Below are 20,525 nucleotides of genomic sequence, written 5' to 3' on the forward strand. Positions count from 1 at the left end.
AGCTGAGTCTATCTGAATACTAGAATCTTGCTTGGGACAAATCTTGTGGTGAGTGGATTAAAGACTGACTGATCTCTCTTAGGGCTTGGGCTGAGGCTGGCCTAGGCTGGCCTACACCTTTTCTCATTATTTCCTCTTACTCTCTCTCTCTCCCTTTCATTAATTCCTTAATTTGTATTAATTATAATCTCCATAAAAACCCAGCTGACTTGGGTATATTTCATATTTGGGAATTTTTCCTTGGCGACCACTTTACATTTAACTCAAGACAATATCTTGAAACCATATTTCCGCAGTCACAGTTTATACCAACCACCCTTTTAATTGTTACAGTACTGGGTCCAAGGCAGTAGAGTGGTAAGGGCTAGGCAATGGGGGTCAAGTGACTTGCCCAGGGTCACACAGCTGGGAAGTGTCTGAGGTCAGATTTGAACCTAGGATCTCCCATCTCTAGGCCTGGTTCTTGATCCAGTGAGCAACCCAGCTGCCCCCTCTACATATATTTAAAAACAGTAAAAAATAGTTAATTTAAAATCTAATCAACTCTGAAAATTATCCTTCAATCTAGACACTGATTGGCAGTTTTAAATGAAAATTCTCATTCTAGTCTTTGTATCTTCAAGTCCCTAAGATATGTTAGTGACTTTATAAATGCTTCTTCCATTGCTATTGTTTAAAATTTTTCAGTGATACATTACTTTACATAGAATATTAAAGATATCAGTTTAACTGAGTCATAAAAATGTACCAATTACAAAAGCATTATAGATATTTCAATTGTCACGTGTTGTAAAAAAAACCTAAAATTAAAAAACCCTCCCTCACAAAAAATTGTAAGGGGTGAAAAACAAAAAACTACAACATTTATAGTAAGATTTAAAAAAAGGAAAAACAAAAAGCCAAGAAATGTTGACAATCTGACAATTTACTCTATGTAAAATTTTTTAAAAATCTCAACTCCAGTTAAGAATTAAAAAAATAGAGAATATATTGTGAAAAATGAAAAAAGCTGTTCTATATAGATCCTACAATAAGTCCAACTATATTCTGACACTGGGAAACTTTCCTCTATCTTTAATTCATTAAAAGGATTTGCACTTACATATATCACAATGTTTTACATCTTAATAGGCTTTATTGGATGAGTATAAATCAGTCGAACGCTTTTAATTGGATAACAAGAAAATGTTTTCCATTATCACAGAATACACATTGTAGTACAAATTAAAAGGTTTAATTAAAAGTTATAATTAAAATGTTTTAAAGTAACAAATCCTCACTTAATTAATGCTTTTAAATCAATTATACCGTTAAGAACAGCTATATAATCTGCATTTTTTATCCTTTTAAAAATGTTACTTTGCACTACGTTGATATTTTAATTTTACAAAACTTCTACATGAAAAAAACCTGCTGCATTATAACTGTTGATTTATGTTATATATACATTTTTTCTTTTAAAAAAGGCTAATTTATTCTGAAAAGTGTGCTCTGTGCTGCATTTAATTCAACATTTATTAAGCAGTTATTCTGGGCAAAGTTAAGGGCTTACTTAGCAGGAAGCATAAGTCTTGTACAAAATAAAAAATAATATTTGAAAAAATGTGATTGGGGCACAAGTGAGAAATAATATATAGTAATGAAAAGAAGTAACTTCTATCTGTGGGCAGAAGAAATCTGGAAGAGGTGGCATTTATTCTAAACCTCAAGCATGAGGCAAGAAAGCTCAGGGCATGTTGGAGGATGGCAGTCATCCATCCTAGGGGTAACCTGCTTTCAGAAGGGGAGTAGGAAGAGTTAAAGAAGGGCCAGATAATGAGGAGCCACAAATAATAGGCTAAGAAGTATAAGATTGTTCATTAAGGTTCAGGAAGTCAGTAAAGGCTTTTGAGCACAGAAGTGACCTTAGTGCTTGGCCTCTAAAAACTAATCTGGCAGTAATCCATAGGATGGGATTGGAAGGAGTATCAGAAGATAGTTAGAACATTATTATGATAGTTCACCCAAGAGGTGAATGGAGACCTGAACTAAGTAGCTGGTAATGGAAAAGAGGAAAGAGAATATATCCATAGGAGAGATCAAATCAGCAGGACATTGATTCAATATGAGTTGAGGGGGGATGGAAGAATCAAAGACAACTCAAAAGCTTCTGCCCTAGGAAATTAGAAAAAGGTAAATTAAGGTGACAAAAAACTGATCATTAATAAAAGTAGGAATAATAGGATTTAGGGCAAAATCAGTTCCCTGTACCATGCAAGTTCAACCAAATTTTCTTGTAATGTATAATAATATGGATATGAAATTAGACAAAATATAAAATTTAATGAGTAAGAATAGTCCAATTCTTAAATACTCACATGTTTCATGATAGGGAAAAAACTATAAGTGCATAGCTTTACCATACTTGCAGTAGCATCCTCCCAATTAGGTATATAACTCTAACAGACACAATATTGAATTAGAGAATTAAAAAAATATTTTTCCTATTTTAGAACATGTGAACCAGAAATTGATTAAAAATATATTTTTTCTTTCTCCTAAAATTTTCTGGCAAATTGTTTTCTAAATTAGAAACTCTTTAAAAATAATTGACTTAATTTGATTTCACAAAACGTTATGACTAATGCAATTATAAAAATTAATTCTTTGAAATTGCTCAGAATCCTCATTTGTAGCTCTAATTTTAACATGTTAGTTCCCTGAAGCGAAGTAGTGCTTCCTTTTTGTGTTTGTAGCCCGAGAAGTCAACAGTTCCTTGCTAAGAGCAAGCACTTCATCTCTAGAACTTAAGAACATATTACTTAAAAACATTAAAACAATTTAGACATCACAAAATTAGGTTTTATTTATTTTTTATAATATTTTATTCATTCACTTATTTGTTTATTTATTTGTGGATTTTTTGTTTTTTTATTTGGGGGCATCGCATTGGCTTCATTAATCATAGGTCAATTCCTGAAGTGGATCTGGATCTTTTTATAAAAGAATTGCTAACATTATTCCAGAAATGAACAAATATTTTTTTTAATTTATTTATTAATGCTTTAAAGTATTTTTACCTACATTATCTAGCATAACACAAGTTCTTTAAGGGAAAGGAAACTCTTCTCTGATTTTGTTCCCTAAAGCCTTACATAGTGTTGTTTAAAAAAATATATATTGTTTGAATTGTGATCTTGTCTCTCCTAACCCAACCTCTACTCCCTAATCCCTGTAAAAAAAAAAAAAAAGAAACACAATGTGAAAAATGTAGGGCATATATTACCATCATCAATAACAGAAGAGGAAACAGATGCCCAAAACGGCTATAAAACTTGCCAAACATCACACAGCTACTCAGAGATGGACAGAAGAGAACTAGAGACCAATCTGCTGGATTCCCAAATGTTCTATAGGATCTATCATGCTTTTTTTCATTAATAAACTTCAATTCCAACAAATAAAATTCCATTCTGTGGCAATGTATTGTATTTAATGTGAACCCTTTCCACATTTCAGTTCTCCCAAATCTAAACTTAACTTTATATATAATTGTGCGTCAGTGGCTTCCTGAATTTTCTCTTCACAAAGCATAGCCCAGATTAAAGTTGGGAGGAAAAAACAAAAACTTACCAATCATGTTATCTAAAGAAAGATCTGGGAGTTTATTTTGTAATGCTCCTACAGGAATTCCACAGAAAGATATTGGTGAATATAATGGTGATGTACCTGAACTGCTGCAAAGAAATAGTTAACAATTTTACAAAGCTCAATATAACATGAAATTCAGATAGATAGATATTAATTCCAGATTATGGCCCTAATAAAGTTTTGGGGTCCACTCAAAGTATTTATCCATTTTACCCCTGAGCTCTTTTAGACCTACAAAATATCTCCAAGTCTTCATTTGTTTCTCATTTCCCCCACTCAATTAATTATTTTTATTTTATGAACCATATATTCTGTAGTGGATAAATCACTTATTGTAACAACATTAAAAGATTTAAAATTAAAATTAAAAGAATTAAGTTACCTGTTACGATAGTTTCTATAAGAAACAGAAGACTTCAATTCCCATATCATAACTCTTCCATCACTCACAATGAGAGCAGCAGAATTTTCATTGACAGGACAACATACCATACTGAATGGACGAACAGTTTTGGTCACTCTAATTGCATCACATTGGCTTCGTAAATCATAGGTCAGTTCCTGAACTGGATCTGGATCTTTTTTATAAAAGAATTGCTAACATTACTCCAGAAATGAACAACTTCAATAATTATTTCAAAAGAAGTACAAATATAACCAAATTTTAAAAATCCACTTTATGGAACCTACAATTTTACAGTAACTTTATTTCAGAATGAAATTCCTAAATAAGACAAAGATATACCTCTTCAGTAAATTTAATTTCTAAAATAACAACTTAAATCAAAATATCTTCTGATAACATGTTTTTAAAAGGCATTCCCATGATACATGATTATGGAATAGTATATAGTGATTAGTGAATCTCTTTCTTCATTACTACAAGAATATATAACTCCTGATGTGGCAAAGTAGGGACATTAATTCATTGCTGGTGGAGTTGTGAATTGATCCAACCATTCTGGAGGACAATTTGGAACTATGCCCAAAGGATGATAAAAGACTATCTGCCCTTTGATCCAGCCATAGCACTGCTGGGTTTGTACCCCAAAGAGATAATAAGGAAAAAGACTTGTACAAGAATATTCATAGCAGCACTCTTTGTGGTGGCCAAAAATTGGAAAATGAGGGGATGCCCTTCAATTGGGGAATGGCTGAACAAATTGTGGTATATGTTGGTGATGGAATACTATTGTGCAAAAAGGAATAATAAAGTGGAGGAATTCCATGGAGACTGGAACAACCTCCAGGAAGTGATGCAGAGCGAGAGGAGCAGAACCAGGAAAACATTGTACACAGAGACTGACACACTTTGGTATAATCGAAGGTAATGGACTTCTCCATTGGTGTCAATGCAATGTCCCTGAACAATCTGCAGGGATTTAAAAAACACTATCCACAAGCAGAGGATAAACTGTGGGAGTAAAAACACCGATGAAAAGCAACTGCTTGACTGCAGGGGTGGAGGGGATATGACTGAGGACAGACTCTAAATGAACACTATAATGCAAATACCAACAACATGGAAATGGGTTCGAATCAAGAACACATGTGATACCCAGTGAAATTGCATGTCGGCTACAGGAGAGGTGGGGGGAGGGGGAAGGGAAGAAAAGAAAACGATCTTTGTTTCCAATGAATAATGTTTGGAAATGACCAAATAAAACAATGTCAAATAAACAAACAAACAAACAAATAAATGACTGAATGAATAAATAAATAAATGAATGAATAAATAAATTAATGAGTGAATACATTAATTAATTAATTAATTTTTTTTAAAAAGAATATATAACATAACTCCTCTAAGTCTTAGGCAATGGTTTTTACAACCTGCTATGTCTGAAAAGTTAACTTCCCTGCAGCCAGCTTAGTAAAGACATTATGAGTAACCTAAACTTGAACCTTTTCCACTTTTTTGCAAATTAAGTGAATCCAGAATGGTCTTGGGATTTCATTAGGACTAAAGGCCATGTCCCATCATCATGGGGCAGTAGAAGAGGCTTCTAATGGAAAAATAGATCTCACACACTTTTACAATCTGCACTGTTATAAATTTAAGAACTTAATTCCATTACCATCCCACCATAGTACACAATTCTATTAACAATAAAGACTATTCTACAATAAAAGAATTAACAATCACTTGCTTCTGTCTCTTTTTTACCTGTCGCTTTCAAAAAGAAATGTTTTAAAAGAGCAGTCCAAGTATAAGAGTAGAAAGTGAGTAAAACTGAAGTGATGATCAAATATAAGTCTGTACATAATAACATAAAATATGTTACATAACCTTACCTGATTCTTCATTTGAAGACCCAAAAATAGTATTATAAGATCTTCGAACCCTTAAAGTTATGCAACCATTTTCATGTAAGCAAAATAAGCCATCACGCTGAAAGCAGGGGATTACCTGTAGGAGAGGTTACATTTGTTTCTCAAAATACAGTAAATTAATATAGCATGTTCGATAACATGATATTTATGTTTAAAACAATTAGGTGACACAGTAGATAGACATCTGGACCTGGAGTCAGAAAGACCCAAGTTCAAATCTTCCCTCAGATACTGCATGACTCAGGGCAAGTCATTTTAATTTCTGTCTACTTTGATTTCTTCAATAAAAAAGGAATAACAGAAGCATCCAATTTCCAAAACTGTTGTGAGGATAACATAAGATATTTGTAAAAGACTTCTCAAACCTTAAAGTATTATGTAAATTCTACCTATTATTATTAGCTATATTTCATGCTAAATGAAAAAAAACAACATTCAAGTTTTTAATACGTATTTAAAATTCATCTAAGTCTTACACTCATTCATATTCCTTAGCAGAGGTAGTTTCCAGTGCAATAATGCCCTCCATCAGCAAATATGGTACTGATTTGTGCTTAGTAGATAAATCCTAGGAAATCACTCAAGAGCAGTTAAATGATTTGTCCAAGGTCCAAAAGCTAGTAAGTAACAGAAACTATATCTAAACACAGAGCTTCCTAAGTCCATGTGTTTTAATTAACATCAAGTTCCCAAAATATTCTTGGTCATTTCAAGGGCAAAATAAACTCATTAAGAATCAGAGAAGAGGAAATACAAAATAAAAGACTTGGTTATATTAAAGTTTAACAATCAAATTTAATCAGAAAGAAAATGACTCAGCTTAAACACTACCTCCTCCAAGAGATTTTCCCAGTTCTTTTGAGATTATGTTCCATCTATTCATTATATATCTTGGACCTATCTATTTATTTACATGTTGTGTCCCAATTAGAACATGAACCTCTTGAGGGCAGCAGGACTTTATTTACTTTTCTTTATATATCTGGTGCTAACATATTGACTAACTTATAGTGGTTAATAATTACTTTTGACTAACATTTATAAAAGACAGGTTGTTCAGAAAGGAAGGAAGGAAGAAAAACTATATTCAGGAAAGAGATGACATAAAAATAGATATTAATTTTTAAAAGATTAAAAATAAACTAGTGGCTTTATGGAAAATAAATTTCAAACTAGAGTGGATACCTGTACAAATGGTACTCCTGTTCTCTCTATTGCAATTACACCAACTGTCTGGTTTACTTCCAGGTCAAGGATTAAAATTTCTCTTGGATAAAGTAACAACATGTGATTCCTTTTGGAAGGTAAGTATGACAACTGAAGACAATCATTGAGTGTTACAGATTCAGCACTGAAAAATAAAAGTTACATTGAACATATCACTCTCAAAGGTTTTGCCTTCCTGATAAAAAAACTTTATTTAATTTCATGTTCCTGTTATATAAACTGAATTAGAAAGTATATATCTACTTCCTGAAATGACCAAGAAGGGTCTGCCTCCAATGCTACAAAAGTTACAGCATACCAAAAAAGTCAAGTTAATCACCAAAGTATTAATGTACTCTGAGCCGGGGTTCAACTTTTAACATTTTTTAAATGAGCTACTTTTCAACAAGTTTAAAAATATTATACTGTTGTTATCAGATAATAAATATAAGAAAAAGTAGATACTGAAGGTATTCACAAAATTCAGCTTTGTCCTATTTTATAATTTGACAAATTAGCCAATCTGCTAGAATTAACACACAAAGTAAAGCATTTCTAAATTTTCCTATTAAAGAATGCCAATCCAACTACTTAAAATAGCGTGAACTGAAATGAAAATAGTTTAAGAGTCAGTAGACTTGGTTTTTATTCTAGACTTGGCTCTGCCATTAAGAAGCTATGTGACCTTGGGTAAATAAATCACTTCAACTTTTAACTAGAGTTTCTTCAACTGTAAAAAAAAGAAGTTGTGTGAAACTGTGAGTCTGTTTTCAAAATATATTTTATTTTTGCTATTTTTGTTACAACAGTAATAAATGTATGAAGACTCTGAAATGCAGTTAAAGGTTATCCAAACCACAAGATGGCATCTTAATCACTGAAAACAAAAAATTTTCAATTACATTAGATTACAAGAGTTTTAAATGAAATATTCTTTGTAATAAGAATGAATGTCACAACATAAAGTACTTCATTGTTTGCTTTTGATAGAATCATTTAAGTAAAGGTCTGCAAAAAGGAATGTTAAGATCTGTCATTTAATTTGAGTTACCCATTTAGATATTTCAAATTTACAACATGAATTTAATTTGGCAACTTCTAGAACTAACAAGACTTTTACAGCTAGAAAGCTTATTATTTCTTATTCTACAGTCAAGAAAAAAGTCTATATAGAGGTATCTTATTTAATAAGTTCGTGGCAGGATAGATAACAGAACAGATATGTTCTGATTTCTAATGGAGTGTACTTTCTACTTTTTTGAGCTACTTTATCACGATTCTGCAGATTTTGAGAAACCCCTGACTACAAGGATTCATTATTATAATTAGCATCAAACAAGCATTTATTAAACCCTTCTCAATGCCAGGCATTGTGCTGTTTGCTGGGGACAGAGTTAAAAATGCAAAAGTTCCTGCTTTCAAGGAGCTTACATTCCCTTGGGTGTGACAACACATACACAGATAAATGCATGCATATACTACATACTAAATAAATATAAGGAAACTAGGGAAAGAAAATATTCAAAGCTCAAGGAACACAGGAAAATATTTCAAGCAGAAGGTGGTTTTCACACTTGAGACAAATTGTACAAAAGCAGGGCTAAAAAGTACAGATGAGGAGAAACTGCAATTCAGGCATGAGGAACAGTCAGTGAAAAATCCCAGAGACAAGACAAGAAGTAATACATATGAGAAATAGCAAGAAAGCTGGTTTGGATCAGATGAAGGGGAGTCATATACACTAAAGATGGAATAGCAGATTGGAGCTAGGTTATGAAGGGTTTCAAATATCAGAAGAGTTTGTATTTGATCCAAGAGGGAGCCACAGTTCCAAATCTGTGAATATTCATGTCTATTTAATGACCCTGAAATGATTTTTAGAAATTTCATTCCATCTCTTCTAAATCAAACCTAATGTATAAAAACACTGAGTTAAGAGTATGGGATCATGGAATAAACAGCTCCTTCAAAGTTCCCTATACATATTTAATATATGATGCCACATCTGCTTCATGAATGAGACATTTTAGTCTCTTATGTAATCAGTAAAATGTCTTGAATAAAAACAAAAAGAAAAATGTTAGCTGTTCCTCTATTGACTCAAAATTCAAAATAAAAAGTGAGAATAGGAAAGAAAAAAAGAAAATCAATGCTTACTATTAAAAGGATAACTTCTGATCATATCTCGCTACTAAATAAGCAAAGGACTTACCTAGGTTTCTCTTGAGTGATCAATATTTTTACTTTATTTAAAGCCTTCTTGGCACCTGTGGCTGCAGCTGTCTTATTATGAGCTGGGCTGGAATGTGGACTGGAAATGTAAACTTTTTTCCCTGAGCTGGCAGGAGCTTTGGATGGAGAGAAGTCTGAGATGAATACAATTCCCTCACTGGTGAGTACTGCATTAAGAAAAAGAAAGGGATGATTAAAGTTAACCAATTTTATCAGTTTTATTCCAATATAATGTTGAAAGTAAAGCAATGATAAATTTAATAACACAATTTTATTAGCATATCATATTTTAAGGCAAAAGATCATCTAGCAATTAAAGAGGAGTGGATGTTTTATTACAAAATTCATTGGATACCAATATGATCAGCTCTAATAAGATATATTTTTGAAATTAAAGCAATACTATGAGGTAGGTTACTGGCAAACAAAAGTTCCCCTGATTTCCCAAAGCCTACCTACAATCAGAAGTAATTTATTTTTCCTCCTCTGAACCTTCTCATTTATAGATCTCTTAAGAGCACCTCTCACCCAAATGTATACTACTGCTTGCAGCTTCCTATGTACTTGCCTCATTTCCCCAGATTATAAACTCTGGGAAGGCAGGGCTATTTGTACACCCCTCAGAAGCCAACAGAACATATAATTAGTAAAAGTAATGTTTTGGTGAATTTGAATGAGCACTAAACAAGTAGTGTTTTTTTGTAGATTAGTAGAGCACATTGATTTCCATTTTATTTTCTATATTATATTCCTAACTTGAAAATAAAGTGATATTTTAGAATGTAAGCTCTATGCAGAAGAGATATTATATTTTATATACTTCACATAAACACTAACAATTTGATTTAGTGAAAAATATTTAAGTGTAAGGATGAACTTCTAAGTCTAAATGCATATTCTTTATATTCTAAAGCAATATTTTGGGGTTCAAATCTGGCCTCAGACACTTCCTAGCTGTGTGATCCTGGGCAAGTCACTTAACTTCCACTGCATAGCCCTTACCACTCTTCTGCCTTACAATACACAGTATTGATTCTAAGGCAGAAGGTAAGGGTTTTAAAAAAAAAAATAAAGCAGTATTTTGTCTCTTAGGATCTATATGGGAGATTGGGGGTGGGGAGGGGAGCATCAAAAAAATAGTATAGTATTATGCTACCTTAAGGCTACTGTCAATTAGAAAGTACCAAAATAATGATAATCAAAGTTTTAAGGTTAAAAACAAACAAAAAACTTTTTCCTAGCAGGTACATAAGCAGAAAACTAAGGAACATATTTCTTTTTTTAAATATTTTTTCAGTTACACAGAGAAAATTTTTGACATTTTAAAATTCATATTATTCTCCCTCCCTACCCTGAGGCAGTGAATATTCTGATTTGGTTATATCCATACTTTTATTTAATACATATTTCCATATTGCTCATGTCATGTAAGGGACAACATAGCAACATGGCCTATATGAAAGCCAATGCTCAAAACATTAAAAAAACATTAAAAAAAAAAGTAAGTCAGTATACATACTGTTCCAAGTTACCAGAGATACCAAGATATACACTAGTTACATAGATTCTGAATCTTCCAAATCCAGAGGGAAATGTTTTATATGGCTAGATTTTCAGCAAAACTTAGCCATAAGCATCTTACATAAATACTTAAAGAAGCAGAATTTATATGTGGGGGAAAACTTCTTTTGAGTTTATATTCTTTCTTACATACAATTGTTTACAGAACTCAGTCAGAGGTAAAAATGGGTATGATAAAAGTTGCAAGCATTCATTTTAAACGATGTTATTAAATTCAAATGAAACCACTGATTCAGCTCTTCCCAAACCATAAGAAATGAACTTAATTAAGCCTGAATTGGAAATACTGACATAAACACTATCTTAAATTGATAATTACAATTTTCTTTCTTTGGCTATTTTATTTCTAACACAAATTTTCAAAAGAATGCCGGTGTGGCCCAATAGTTTTTATCAGCAGCTATTAAAATACTGTATATCAGCAGAGGGTTGTAATTCAACTATCAAAAACCAAGAGTTATAAGGAAAACGCTTAAAACTAAAAAGTTTAGCATCTTACTTTAAGAGCCTTTAAAGTTTAGTCACAAACCGCCCCACATATTTGATTTTGTCATTTTAAGAGGGACTTCAAAATTTCTATTCAATATTTTACAAAGATATTTTTCATAATACTTTAATGCAAAAAAAAATCTCACAAGTTAAATGTGAAGGATCAAAGGGATCAAAGGAAAAAGAAAGGATGTTTTCTGCATAACTCTTCTTCCAAAGTTTGGTGCCAGTGTCTGCATTCCATAACACTATGTAGTTTGGTGGATGTATAGCAAGTAGCAAATCTCTGGAAGCATCCTGATTCCATAACCACTGCATGTCTGTGAACATCACAAAGAAAAAATGTTTGAATAAATAACTATTAAATTATTTTGAGGAACAAGTGAGCATAAGTGATAGAGAACTGGCCTTGAAGAGGAGATCATCAAGATTCAAGTCCAGCCTCTGGCAAACAATGGCTATATGACCTGGAGCAAATCATTTACACACTTCAAAGATCATTAAGTTGCAAAATAGGTGCTGATTTGTGTTGGTAGAAGGAATTCTCTAACTCAGTAAAATAACTGGTTCAGGCCCCCCAAAATATTATTTTTCTAATTTGTCAATAAGATATGGTTTTATATCAAATTTGTTACAATTTTGCCAAAAACTGAATGTCAAATCTGTTTGAATTCAACTTTATATTTTTAGAAGCTCATGCGAATGAAGATAAAGTCATCCACATTTAACATGTCAAAACTTCCCTAAGTTGGTGTCATTACCCTCTTGGGATACTAAAGTCATTCCCCCCTTCCCCCTCCCATAAAGCCTGTACTCACTATTTTCATGTTTGTTCACTTTAACAAACTAAAGGCATGAGAGAGTCTATTATCACAGGAGAATCAGAATCAGAAAGAAATTCTGAGTAGAATAAATGCTTATTCTTTTCCTAAATTAGGTAACCTAATGAAAATTTAGTTAACCCTTAACTATTCCTCACTAAGGAAGGAAGTAAAGGTGAATGACTCAAATTAGCAAATAATTCCAACTCATTTACAATTGACTTCAAAATAGAACCGTATAATATTAGCACTAGAATGGTTATAAAACTTTGTAACATTCAATGATAGCATTGAAAGGGGACTTAGAACTCATCTTATCCAAACATCCCCATTTGATTGATGGGGAAACTGAGGATCAGAGAGAAGATACATCATAGGATGTTTTTCATAGAGGTTTAAACTGTTCTCAGCATCTTTGTATCAAACACTTCTAATAAAAGTTTGATTATCTAAGATACATAGACAACAAACAGAAATATAGAAAAAAAGGGAAAACTATCAATGACCATATAAAAAAATTCACCAAATCACTTATAAATAGTACATACAAATTCAAACCTTGAGGTTTCACCTGATACTCAGCAAAATGGAAAAGTTGACAAAAGACAAAAATAGTTCATTTTGGAGCATTTTGTGGTAACATAGGAAAATTAATGCATTTTTAGTGGAGCTGTGAATGTTCTGGAAAGCAATTTGGAATTAAGCAAAGAAAGTGACTAAAATGTCTATCCCACTGGACCAGAGATTCCTGTTAGGCATATACTCCTCCAAGAATGTCACTAGTAATAGAACTGGTCCATACACAACAAGATATTTGTTGTAGCATATTAGGTGATAGCTAATAACTGAAAACCAAAGAAATGCCTATTGTCTTGGGAATAATAAATAAACATTCACATAATGTAATGTTTCTATGTTCTAAGAAACTACAAATAAAATACAAAGAAGCATGGGGTACACTTAAAAAAACTGTAAAGGGAAGTTAAATTATTAAGAAAACAATATATGCAGTAAATACAACAATGTAAATGGAAAGCACAGTCCATGATAAAAACAAAACTGCATGATGAAAAATTCTATTTTAAGAAAAATGTATATACAAGCACAGATTTTCTTACCTACCCTGAATAGGTTTATTGTGTTCTTGTATTTCACATCGAGCTACTCCAGTTGCTACATCCCAAACAATTATCTTCCCATTGACATCAGCAGAAGCTAAACGTAAAGAATATGGGGAGCCAATATTATGGTGATAATTTTCTTTGGCCCATTTAACCTAGTGTCGAGAAAAATTCACATCAGTATAACACTTGAATACTGAATTAACTGCAATATTGAGTTAAAAATATGCCAGGTTAGAAAACATATTTGAATTGTAAAACAATTACTTATTAAAGATGAACAAAAAGGAATCCATCTTTAAAGAAATATGCTTTTATCAGTGATAACATTTATTTTTTTACTCAAAAGCTAAAATTCCCAAGAGAAACATTGAAATGTACATAGTAATAAGTAAAAAAGCTGAAATTTACCCAAATTGAACTAAACATTCAAAGATACTATTTAAAGGAGAACTTCTGAATCAAACTATAACAAAATCTAAATTAATTGAAAGATGCTTGAGTTAACCAGAATATCTTTCTGCATTGCTTTCAGGAGATAGAATAAAAAGTAAAACTACAGGTAAAGTACATAAAAACAAAAATAGTCATTTTCTATTCCCCAAGAACTTTCCAAGGTCCCCCCAAGTACATTCTACCATCCTATCCATTAAAGATTTTTTGGGAAAAAGAAAATCTGGGTTCTAGTTCAGTTGTCTTGTCTTGTCTTGTCTTCCCCAGATAACATTTGATATCCCACCTCTAACTCTTTTCATAGGCTGTTGGTCCCCCAGGCCTAGCATACTGTTGGTCCTCATTTGTCTTGGAAATGCTTGCTCCCTTCAAGGTTCAACTTAATAATCCAGCTTCTTCCAAGTGACCTTTCTTGATTTTCCCAATTAATGTCTCTCATCCCCAAATGGGCAGCTAGATGGCACAGGAGACTGAGTGCTAGGTCTGGATTTAGGAAAACCTGAGTTCAAATTTGGCTTGAGACACTAGCCGTGTGTGACTTTGGCAAGTCATTTAACCCTATTTGTCCGAGGTTCTTCAACTGTAAAATGAACTGAAGGAACTGGCAAACCAGTGACAACAGTCAGACAAAACTAGAAAACTCCAAATATAGTTTATAATTTGCATTTACTTATTTATAAAAATGTTATATCCCCTAAACCTAGAAGAATGTAAGCTCTTTGAGGGCAGGAATTATCTCATTTTTGTATTTTTTCTACCAATACAGCGTTTGAAACATAGCAGATTCTTATTAAATGACTGTTGCCTAATGGATGCAGCAGTATAAAGATGACATACATAACTATGATTGAGTGAAAAACGTTCAGTAATTCAAACAACTATTTAATTTTATAACAATTTTACAAAACAAAATTGTGTGATGTTATAAAGATTTCAGTCAAAATGCTTTTTAAAAAGTTTTCAATTTAAGTGTTAAAGGAATAAATTTTAGACATCTAGAAAAGTAAGTCAACACAGAACAAGTTATTTACCCTAGTAAAATCTTGGATGTCTAGATAACTAACACTATTTAACCATAACAAGGATTTATAATTTTAAAACTGCTAAATTAAAGTATGGTTCGCAATCATTAATGCCAGATTTGTTTCCTGTGCTACATTTATTTTATTAGTGAAACAATGACTAATGTTCATTCAATAAATATTTATTAGTCACTATTAAGAATGGCAGGGGGGGCGCAGTTGGGTAGCCCAGTGGATTGAGAGCCAGGCGGTCCTAGGGTCAAATCTAACCTCAGACACTTCCCACCTTTGTGACCCTGGGCAAGTCACTTGACCCCCATTGCCTAGCCCTTACCACTCTTCTACCTTGGAGCCAATACACAGTATTGACTCCAAGACGAAAGGTAAGGATTTTACAAAAAAATAAAAGAACAGTGCCCAGAACCTATCAATATTTAGGCTAATACTTGATCTCTATCCTTATGCAATTTTCATATAAGGAGTAAAACAGAAATCCATTTACACAAATACATATCAGTGATCCCATGCCTATCATATATATGTATATATTTATATTTTAAGGCTTTATAAATCTTCCCACTCTCCTATAAACTTTTTCCACTCTTTTTACCTTTCCCACACTCCTATAAATATTGAGCCAATCAGCACCCAGGATACAGAAAACAGGATTGTGGTTTGACACCTTTAATTCCATCATCTAATAGCATGCTATGTACAATCTCATGTTGGCAAACTTGTGCAAGCAGTAGTGGTATACTGCATTTCCATTGTGTACAGTACTGTATTCACTCCCCAAATCCCACAATGTAGCAAAAACTCCATGATATAGAATTAGATTTTTTTTTAAAACCAGCGATATAGTGAAATCACAATAAGTGAACTTAGATATAGCAAGGGCCGACTATATACTGCACATCAGAGAATAGCAAACAAAATGCTAAGTGCAGTACCAAATTCATCCTTCATCCAGATTATCTTTTCAAATCAGTATCTTCTACTGCTCTCACACACTAATAAGAATCTCAAAACTAACTTCTAATTTTAAAGTATTTTAAAAATTAAAATGTGTTGCCATAGAACTGTTATATTAGGGAATAGGGCTGAAAAAAGGGCAGTGTAACACAAAACCTGTTAGGAACCAGCAGAATTATTGCTTTCAATCAGTCTAGCTCATTAATAACTGTCATTTCATTCAATTCAGATTAAGATTAAATCAGTTACATAGTTTGAAATGAAAGGGTACCCACAGGTGGGTCTATTATGAATTTAAACAGATTAATATTGTACACAATCTAATGAGAGTATGGTGACAAAAATACCTAAAATTTTAAGAAGCAAAAACAAGTCACACCATGTACTGAAATCATCTTGGAGTCCGATTTACCTTAACGACATTAGCTTTATGTCTTTCTAAAACCTGCAGAGTCTGGGCAGTATTGGAATCAATTACAAGCACAAGGGAATGACATCCATAAGCAATTAAACCTTGCCAGCCCCTAGTAAAAACAAAAGGGAAAAAAATCATTAATGGAGTTCGTTGAGCACAAAGACCATGTTTTTTGCCTTCATATTACAAGTGTTTAGCACAGTTCTTGGTACATAGTAAGCACTATATCAATATTTACTTACTACTACTGAGATTATTAGATTTACAAAGACATAGGAATCAGAGGAGCAGAACTAAGAAAAATTGTTGCTTATAGAATTTTGTCTGTCTCCTCTAAGTAATACAAATCCTAAGAAATGTAAACAAAATTTTCTACTACCTTTAGTTCTACCCAATATCATTTGAAATAAAACCACTGCTAATTCCTGTGTCAACCTTAAAAAAGAATATTTAACTAAATGCATGCTAAAAGAATTTCTAGACTGCTATTTGTCCCATATCTCCCAGAGAGGTGCTGGTATCAAGAACAAATAACAAAGATCTCATAGTGATTTGAATCCTCTGTACAATATTCCCAGAATTGGTATCTACATATAATTTTGCCAATGTCTCCCTTAATAACTGCTAAATGATCAGTAAGAGATGTATTATGGAAAACTTGGGGAATCTCAGGAAGAAGGACTTAAATAGCCATCTATCTCTTTCAATCCTTCCTTGAGAAAGCATACTTTTTTTATAATACCCCTAACAAATAATCATCCAGGATCTGCTGGAACTTTCTTTGAGGAAACTTTATTCCTACATCGTTTCTAGGTACCTCTAATAGTTAAGTTTTTCTTTATATCAAGCCAACCCCCCCCCCAAAAAAAAAACCCTAACCAAACATTTTAAGTAGTTTCTAAGGATTTGGGCAATGGAATAGAATTAGTTTCAATAGAAATATTGAGAAGATAAAGATAACTGAGAACAGGAGTCTTGCCTTTCTTTTGAATTCTCTGCTTTTTTGCAGTGTCTGGCACGCAGCAGGTGCTTAAATGCTTGTTGACTGGCAAATCCTTTAACTTTTTAGGGGGCCCAGGTTCTTTATCTGCAAACTGTAAGGACTAGACTAAACTAGAGGGTCTCTAAGATCCCTTTCAATTCGAAAGCTATGATCCTTAGAAATTTCCCACTGGTATTCTGAGGGTTTGACCGAATTTTGAAAGAAGAAACAAATTCCGCTGATGGGAGATGTAGCGGATAGAGTTCTGGACCTGTAGTCTGGAAGACTTTAATTCCAATCCAAATTCATACTCAAAGTCTGTCAGCCTCCGTTTCCTCAGCAGTACAATGGGGGTCATGACAGTACCTAATAAGTCACTCAACCTCAGTGCCTCCGTTTCCCCAACAGTCCAGTGGGGACAATCAAAACACCTACTTCCCAAGATTGTTGTGAGGAAAAAAGGACAGAATATCCTCTGGGGCTTAGCCCAGCGACGGGCACACAGTAGACGCTTAATAAATGCTCGTTTTTCTTCCGTACTAGGAAGGGGCTTGGGCAATTTTAGGGCTGGAGCGGCTGCTCGTTTCCCCCACCCCCTCCTCAGGACCAGGCCGTGGCCCCGCCTCCCCGGCCCCGGCCCATCCCGCTCCGCCCTCACCAGTCCACAGCCGCCTTGTTGTGGGCGTTGAGGGCCCCAGTGAGAGTCCGGGCCGACAGTTTGATGTTCACCGTGTAGGGCAACATCTCCTGGGCCGGGGTCCCTAGCCACTGCCTCAGTCGGACACCGGGAAGCTGGATCGAACCAAAGAGCAACAGAGGCTCCCCTGTACCCAGCAACCAGGAAGTGAGGGGCGGAAGCGCCCCACGTCCCTGTCCGTTCGTCCGTTGCCGACAAAGGTCCGGGCACTCCCCGAGCTAAGGTTGTGCAGTTCCGTGAGATCTGCCAGGGCCTTTAGAGCAGTTCCGCTACAGTTAGCTTCATCTCTTATTGCTAGTGGCGCTGTCTGCAGGGGCTGGGAGTGGGGGAGAAAACCCCATTCTGGGCGTGGTCATAACAACTCCCATCTTAGTGGGGGAGGGGGCAAGTCACGTGTGAACTCGTGGCTTTAATTCCAATTTTGGGTGTGTTGTCCTTTATCTGTCCTAGGCTGAAGGTTTCAATTCTGCTTCCTCCCCGTTTGGTAACGTTGGGAGCTTCATATAAATTCCCTAGCCGCAGTAGCTGTTTCCTCTTGAGTTAAATGTAGGATTTAGACCAAAGTACCCAATCCATGAAAGCTCCTTACCCTCCCTCTCCGCTGGAAGCCAAGGAGGGCTCATGAGCTCTAGGCCCCATGGAATCAGGGGGGGGGACCATACAGCAGAGGCTTCAGTCTGGGGTTTCCCATAGATTTGGTAGCAGATGTAAAAAATGGATTTGAACTCTGGACTTCAATCCCCAGAAATCCTTGCTCCACTTCCCCAGAATGCCCTCTAATCCCACTGAATTCTCACCTGGGCGAGATCACAAAACTATTTAAAGGATTTCTCCTCCTACTGGAGCTCTTTTTTGGACTTCTGTTTTGGAACAGAGGTGGCTCTTTTCATAATGTAGGTGAGGTGTCTAGGCCAGAGGCCTAGATACATATTTTCTTATCCTGTATTTTCTTTAAACCTTAATCTTTAATAAATCTCATAAAAAAAAATATAATACTCCTTGCAGAGAGAAACTAATTTCTACCTGCCTCAGTTTCCCTAATTTTAACTGTTACACAGAAGGGACCTTGGGGGTTATCACTATCCTCATTTGCAAATTGGCTTGTCTAAAGAAGTATCTGAATTTGGATTTGTATCCAGATCTTCCTAATTCTTTTAAGTACTGGACTCTTAACGGATACACTACACTGGTCTCTCGTGTGACACCCAAAGAGTCACAGTGGGAAGGCCGTGCATTTCTAGGCCCTTATAATCAGTACAAGGGAGATTCTCTTATGACCACCACACAGTCATGCTCACACCAATACCACACTGAAGCTCTCTGGGAAAATGCACCAAGAATGGGGAGATAGGGAATTTCCATCATGGGAATGTCAATGGAACTGAAGAACTTGGGGTCTTATATACCCTTTAGGGAGCATAGGATAGGAAGGACAACTGATACATGTACATGGAGGCCAAAGAAAAAGGATTCCAACCAGCAGCTGGCTTGCCTGGGAGAAGCTAGATACAATGGAAGAAACTTTTAAAACAGAAAGAGTACTTGAGATTTATATCTGCTAATCCCATCTAGAGATCAATGAGTACTTTGAAGGTGTCCACTTGGAATCTAGAAACCCCCATACTTGTAGCCTAGTAAGATCTGATGAACCCCAAGTTTTAGGATTAGCTTGTAAATTGGGGATCCCCCAAGTCTGTACTTGTTCCCTGTTTTCCTGAGAATTCACCCAGAGTGGAATGTAAGGCTACCAGTTTCAGACTGAATAATGGACCCCAAAGTAAAGACAATTCCAGTTAGATGGGGCTAAGCAAATGCTAAGGTACTCTTTTTTTTTTTTGTCTTAAGTAGTCTTCCCCCTTTGTATCAGAGACCCTTTTTCAGGAAGAACCACACCTGAGCAGGGACTATCCTTTTAGGGTCCTTTTGTAAGTAGCTCCTAACACTAGCTTCTAGCTATGATTCCTTTCTCAAGCTGGATTGTATTCTTTCAGTATAGTTTGAACACTCCCATTTCCTTGTAGCCATGGTAATGTCAATCAATCATATTTCCCTGTCCCTTGGTTTCCCAAAAGGTATATGTTTCCCAAATTCTTTTGCCCTTTGGAGTTGGTAATCTATCACAGTTGGCTCTCCCAGGGGGAGACTTGGGACTCTGCCTGAATTTGTAGTGCATAGCTCTGTGTGGAGGCCTTGAGGAAAGCTCTGAACCCCTTTCCTTAATTAAAGGTTTTTCTGACTAATAGTTCTGTGTTTTTTCCCAGTTAACAAAGGTTTATTGTTCAGTCTAGGACAAACCTACAAATCCTACCTGCTTGAGGTTTTTTGGGATGCTTAAGGGTTTTACAAAACAAGGTTATCGATATCAAGAATTATTTATGAATAATTAAAACTGCCTAGAAATAGAATGGGTTGCCTCAGCAGGTAGTGAGTTTTCCCTCATTGGAGGTTTTCATTTGGATGGGCAATCTTGTCAAAGAGGTGATAGTATTCCTTTTCAGGTATGAGTTGGACAAGATGGATTCAGAGTTCCCTTTCATCTCTGAATTCTATAATTCTATGATTTTAGGGTG

General features: G+C 34.6%; 1 protein-coding gene across 2 annotated transcripts in view; it reads right to left on the reverse strand.

Annotated features, from left to right (window-relative positions):
• Positions 1-18,274, reverse strand: part of WDR11 (WD repeat domain 11) — a 102,479-nt gene extending 84,205 nt beyond the window's left edge. The window contains exons 1-9 of one of the 2 annotated variants that reach the window (XM_056803328.1): positions 17,917-18,274; positions 16,274-16,385; positions 13,416-13,569; positions 11,619-11,792; positions 9,383-9,569; positions 7,150-7,315; positions 5,926-6,040; positions 4,013-4,208; positions 3,613-3,716 (exon numbers count right to left, since the gene is read on the reverse strand). In XM_056803328.1, the coding sequence (XP_056659306.1) occupies positions 3,613-3,716; positions 4,013-4,208; positions 5,926-6,040; positions 7,150-7,315; positions 9,383-9,569; positions 11,619-11,792; positions 13,416-13,569; positions 16,274-16,385; positions 17,917-18,002 (1,294 nt within the window). In that variant the 5' untranslated portion in view covers positions 18,003-18,274. The remainder of the gene's footprint in view (positions 1-3,612; positions 3,717-4,012; positions 4,209-5,925; positions 6,041-7,149; positions 7,316-9,382; positions 9,570-11,618; positions 11,793-13,415; positions 13,570-16,273; positions 16,386-17,916) is intronic. The other variant, XM_056803330.1, reaches the window with a different exon arrangement.
• Between the last annotated feature and the right edge of the window lie 2,251 nt (positions 18,275-20,525).

Source organism: Monodelphis domestica, chromosome 1 (genome assembly GCF_027887165.1).
Source record: "Monodelphis domestica isolate mMonDom1 chromosome 1, mMonDom1.pri, whole genome shotgun sequence".
In the NCBI taxonomy this organism is placed as follows: Eukaryota; Metazoa; Chordata; class Mammalia; order Didelphimorphia; family Didelphidae; genus Monodelphis; species Monodelphis domestica.